At 43.0% G+C, this 5,822-nt stretch overlaps 1 protein-coding gene across 1 annotated transcript; it reads right to left on the bottom strand.

Annotated features, from left to right (window-relative positions):
- Positions 1-362: 362 nt before the first annotated feature.
- Positions 363-1,552, bottom strand: LOC118720783 (vacuolar protein sorting-associated protein 4B-like). The gene is made up of 2 exons (XM_036441086.2): positions 774-1,552; positions 363-519 (listed from the first exon to the last, which is right to left on the bottom strand). Exon 1 carries the CDS (start codon positions 1,363-1,365, stop codon positions 808-810), a length of 558 nt encoding a protein of 185 aa, XP_036296979.1. The 5' UTR covers positions 1,366-1,552; the 3' UTR covers positions 363-519; positions 774-807.
- Between the last annotated feature and the right edge of the window lie 4,270 nt (positions 1,553-5,822).

The raw sequence follows: 5,822 nt of genomic DNA, 5'->3' as shown, positions 1-5,822 counted from the left end.
CCTTTTCTTTTCTTTTTTTTTTTTTTTTTTTTTTTTTTTTTTGCCATTCATGTAGCACTCATTTCTCCAAAGCCCATCATTTTATAATTTTTGTTAATAAGAGCATTTAATTGGTAACAGAGCAGAAATACATATAAAATGTAGAGGAACGCAAAATGAGAAAATGTCTCCCTGTGGTAAAAGTGTTTTACTGGAAATAACCTGAATGCCAACAAAGAAAGGCAAAAATTCCTCCACAGAAAGAACACATGTGGTAAACATCTTCCTCATGCTTTTGGTTTAGCCTTCTTGGCCAAAATCTTCAGAAAACTTCCTTGCATTTGAACTCGGAACTCCGTCTTCTTTCTACGTGTAGCCTTGCTTTCATTTTCACTTCTTGAACCACAAAGAGAATCGATTTCATCCATGAAGAGAAAGGAAGGTTTATTCTTTCTGGCAAGTTGGAATAAGTTCTTAACTAGCTTTTCACTTTCACCTAACCACTTGGAAACAAGGTGGGAGGAATGTATTGAAAAGAATACTGCCCTAACCGGGTTGGCTCAGTGGATAGAGCGTGGGCCTTTAGACTGAAGGGTCCCGGGTTCGATTCCGGTCAAGGGCATGTACATTGGTTGCGGGCACATCTCCAGCAGGGAGTGTGCAAGAGGCAGCTGATTGATGATTCTCTCTCACTGATGTTTCTAACTCTATCCCTCTCTCTTCCTCTCTGTAAAAAAATCAATAAAATATATTAAAAAAAAAAAAAAAGAAAAAAAAAGAAAAAAGAAGAGAATGTTGAGTTGTTTGCTTCTGTGGCTATGGCTTTGGCTAACTAGGACTTTCCTGTTCCAGGTGGTCCAAATAAAAGGATTCCCCATCCACAGCGTTCTCTTGCCCGTATAAAAGATGAGGAAATTTAATGGGCAATATCACAGCCTCCTTAAGTGCTTCTTTGGCTTCTTCAAGAGCAGCAACATCGCTCCACTTCACATTAGGTTTCTCCATAATAATAATGGCACCTTGAAGTAGATTCTGAAGTTCCTTTGCTTCAGGATCATCTGATTCTCCTTCCCCATCACTGTCATTCCCCTTCTCATCAGCTGGACTCGGTTGTCCTTCTTTCACCGGCTTCTGTGATTTTTTTTCTCTTTCTTTTTTCAGGTATTCCTTTAGTTTTTCTGCTCTATCAAGATATTCTGTACACGTTGCCCTGATACTTTGCTTGGCTTTATCACCCTGTGCTTCATACTTAACCGCGTGGGGAAAATACTGGACAGCATGTTGATAGAGTCGAAGGGCTTCCTCATCGTTCCCAGCCTTGTCTTCCTGGGCTGCTTTGCTTGCAAGATCTATTGCTTTCTGGAGGCTGGTCGTGGTGGATGCCATGGCGGAGATCCGAGGAACGAGGGCACAGGACCAAGAGCGGTGATGTCAAGTTGCGCCTGGAGTAGCCCCAAGCGTGCACAGGTTGGGAACTCTCGGACCCCTAGCTGCGGTCTCCCTTCTGGAATTTGTTCCAAAACCACAGGGAGCGCCTAGAGCCCCCTACCCTCCTCACAAAACTTCAGCAGACAGGCAGTTCTTGAAGTAGGAGAATGGATAGAATTCACAGGTTAACTCCCAAATCCCGGGGAGTACAACTCTCAGCCAGGTTAGAATGTGATTTCTCATCCAGCCAGGTTAGAGGTTGAATATTGACTTACGAACCAGGAAATCTTTTTTTTTTTTTTTTTTTTAAATATATTTTATTGATTTTACACAGAGAGGAATTGAGAGGGATAGAGAGTTAGAAACATCAATGAGAGATACATCAACCAGCTGCCTCTTGCACACCCTCTACTGGGGATGTGCCTGCAGCCAAAGTACATGCCCTTGACCGGAATCGAACCCGGGACCTTTCAGTCAGCAGACCGACGCTCTATCCACTGAGCCAAACCGATTTCGGCCGAACCAGGAAATCTTGATTTGATTCCCCACCAGGGCACAAGCCTGTGTTTCAGGCTCCACCCCCAGCAGAGGGCCTGCAAGAGGCAGCCGGTCAATGATTCTTTCTCATCATTGAAGTTTCTAGCTCTCTCCCTCTCCATTCCTTTCTGAAATCAATGAAAATATATTAAAAAGAAAGAAAAATGTGCTTTTTCTAACCAGGACAAAACGATCATGGTTAACAACAGAGCATGATTCATACTTCTGCCCCTAACACAATGTATCAACAGAAAACATCCGACTCCAACAATCTATTTCTCTAATGGTGACTGAGTTTAACCTTCATAAGCTCTGGGAAGTACACAAAGCACGTGGCATTGTCAAAGATGAGAGCAAAAAGCAGATGGCAACTCACCACTTGCAGGGCTGGTCAAACCCATCTTGGGAGGAAGCATCTGGAGGAACTGAGCAGCTCTGCAAGAACCAGGCTTTATAAATGCCCAGCGTGCCACACCCCTTTCTTTCCTACTTGACAATTTCACACATTTAGAAAGGAATTTGAAGCCATCTGATGAAGAGGCATTACAGATTCTACCAGGCAATTTTACATCTATCATATTTTCCCAAGAAATACGTCTATATTTGCACAGTTATTAAGAAAACTCACTCATCTAGGTGTTACTGTGAAGGTCTTTTGGGGTTGATTGGATAACAGAAACAGTTGGATTTACATAGAGGAGGTGATTCTCAATAATCTGGCTGATGCAATCATTGAGAGTCTTAGGAGCAAAGCTTCTTCATTCCCCAAGGAAAATAAATCACACTCTGGACAGCAGATTTCTTTCCTGCCAGAGTGTCAGCCTGCCCTTCCACTGGCCTGCCCAAGAAATCTCATTCTTATCTATCCAGGCCCCACAGGTGTACAAGCCAATTCCTTATAATAAATGAGGCATATCATGAGCATATTACGCTTTGATTGGTTGAAAGGCTGACAGGACAACCCAGAATCTGGGTCAAGAAGTGGCTGTTGCTGCCCTGACCAGTTTAGCTCAGTGGATAGAGCATTGGCCTGCAGACTCAAGGGTCCCAGGTTTGATTCCGGTCAAAGGCATGTACCTTGGTTGCCGGCACAGCCCCAGTAGGCGTGTGCAGGAGGCAGTTGATTGATGTTTCTCATCGATGTTTCTCTCTCTCCCCCCTTCCTCTTTGTAAAAAAATCAATAAAATATATTAAAAAAAAAAAAAAAAAAAAAGGAAGAAGAAGAAGTGGCTGTTACCAATTGAGGATACTGGTTGGGACCTCAGTTCTCATTGACACAGAAAAGATTTCAAGGTCCACGAAAATGAAAGTAAAGCAAAGTGGGATTTATGGAAGATACACTCCTCGTGAGGAATGGGCCAGTTGAGAGAGACAATGGCCTTAGAACTCTGGGGTTATAAGATTTAAAAGGGGGATTTTCTGGGTTAAGACTTTTATTTGTATTCAGGGTCGATTGACAGAATAGGGTTACATAATTTTATTTTTTTCTGGGCATGCTCTTACCCATAATGCATACAGAAAAACCCATGGGTGTGAAAACCCAGATGTAAATTTTATTATAATTGAGGTCATGCCCTTTTCATCTAAGCTTGCAGCCAAGAACCTGAACCTGCCCATTGGCCGTTTGCTGGCTGCTGGGCCACACCCATAAAATAGGAGGTGTCAGAAGGTGTCCATCCCACCCCTGGGCAGACCCCGCCCCCAGCCGCTCACCTCTAACTTCCTACCTAACTGCCCGGTGGAGCTGTGAATCCAGTTAGTTCCCCACCCCCCACCTGGGACACCTTTCAAGCCAAGGCTTAAGGCGTTCAGGAGGGCGAGGCAGCTGTGGCTTCAAGGTTAAATCTGATTCACATTCAGGGCGGGAACAAAATAATCCACAATTCTAAACATTGCAACCCATTGGCTTCCTTTTTTTTTTTTTTAATATATATTTTATTGATTTTGTACAGAGAGGGAGAGAGATAGAGTTAGAAACATCGATGAGAGATTCATCGATCAGCTACCTCTTGCACACCCACTACTGGGGATATGCCCGCAACCAAGGTTACATGCTCTTGACCGGAATCGAACCCGGGACCTTTCAGTCCGCAAGCCGATGCTCTATCCATTGAGCCAAACCGGTTTTGGCCCACTGGCTTCCTTTTGAGGCCAATAAAATCAATAGAAAAATATCTCCTGGTCAAGGGCACATACTGGTTTAAGGGTTCGCTGGTCTGGGCGACAACCAGTCAATGCGTCTTTCTCACTTCTCTCTCCCTCCCTCCCTTCCTCCTACTCTCTCTGGAAAGCTATGAGAAAAATCTCCTCAGATGAGGATTAATAACAAAAGAAAGCAAACAAATGAAAACCTGTAATTATGCTGCTTGCAAATAGAATAAAATAGAAGCAATTAATTTGGTGCCACATGGAAATAAACTAGAGGTTTATTATTCTTCCTATTTTTGTAGGCAGTATAATTCTATGTGGTTTTCATTAGACATTGCATAATCACTTACTAGCAATGAAAATAAAATAGAAAAAATTATTTTGGTAGAGAGAAGAGTGTCTTTTTGTGTTTCTGACATTATATTTGTAAGCTTACTAGGGTCAATTTAGAGGTGACTCACTTCCGTTTTTAGGTTGTGTGGACAACCTTTCTTTTTTTAGGGGAAAGACAGGGGGAGTGGAGAGAGGTGGAGGAAAGAGGGAGGGAGGAGGGAAAAAAGGACAGAGGGAGGAATAGAGGGGGAGGGGGAGAGAAGGGGGAAAAGAAGGAAGAGAAAGGCAGAGGGAGATGAAGGGAGAGGGAGGAAGGGAGAGAGAAGAGGAGGGGGAGAAGGAGGGAGGGAGAGAGAAGAGAAGGGGACGTGAGAGAGGAGGGGGAAAGAGGAGGGAGAGAGAGGCAGAGGGAAAGGCAGGGAGAAGGAGGGAGGAAAAGAGGAGGAGGGGGAGAAGGAGATAAAAAGGGAGGGAGGATTTTCTTTTAAGTTGTGGAGATTTTAGCCGAGATTGGTTTGGCTCAGTGGATAGATCATCGGCCTCTGGACCGAAGGGTCCCAGCTTCGATTCCGGTCAAGGGCATGTACCTTGGTTGTGGGCACATCCCCAGTAGGGGGTGTGCAGGAGGCAGCTGATCGATGATTCTCATCGATGTTTCTAGCTTTCTCTCCCCTCTCATCCTCTCTGTAAAAAAAAAAAACCTCAATAAAATATATTTAAAAAAAAGTTGTGGAGATTTTAGAGAAGAAGGGAATCTCAGTCAAGAGTCTCAGCTCATTAGCTTTTCTCTAAATATGCTTTGAGACTAGGCTTTCATATTTTCTGGAAAGAACTTCGGTTTGTATTTTATAGGTGTCCAACTATTGACATTACTGGCTGGTCTTAATGTCTGGTTTTGATGAATTTCTCTGTGTTTTTCTTTGCAGAGTATATTTTTCTCTAAATCATATATCTGGTGAAAATTATATTTTTCCTGATACAGTTCAGGGAGGACTTGAAGCTTCCATGGAGCTGTGTCACCTCCCTTTTTAATTGTGCCCTTATCTGACTGTAGTGAAACTTTCCCAATTTGAAGATGCTTCATATGATCTTTATGGGCATCAGTTATTTCATGGTCTTCCTTCCAATTAGTATACAATTGGTTTGATTATTTATATTAATTATGATGTGTCTGGGCATGGGCCTCTTTGGGTTCTTCTTGCTTGAGATTCTCTATGCCTCCTGTATTTGTGTGGCTTTTCCTTTTTCAGGTTAGGGAAGTTTTCTGCCATTATTTTTTTCAAACACATTTTCTATCCCTCCCTCACTTTCCTTTCCTTTTGGCATACCTACCGTGCAAATATTCATGCAAATCTTGTTATGTTTCATGTTGCTCCACAGTTCTCTTAAGCTGTCC

This window comes from Pipistrellus kuhlii, unplaced genomic scaffold, assembly GCF_014108245.1.
Source record: "Pipistrellus kuhlii isolate mPipKuh1 unplaced genomic scaffold, mPipKuh1.p scaffold_m20_p_17, whole genome shotgun sequence".
Taxonomy (NCBI): domain Eukaryota; kingdom Metazoa; phylum Chordata; class Mammalia; order Chiroptera; family Vespertilionidae; genus Pipistrellus; species Pipistrellus kuhlii.
This window is presented reverse-complemented; position numbering and strand designations above follow the sequence as displayed.

Coding starts and splice junctions, on each gene's coding strand:
- LOC118720783 (XM_036441086.2), bottom strand. CDS start 1,365: ATGGCATCCACCACGACCAGCCTCCAGAAAGCAATAGATCTTGCAAGC.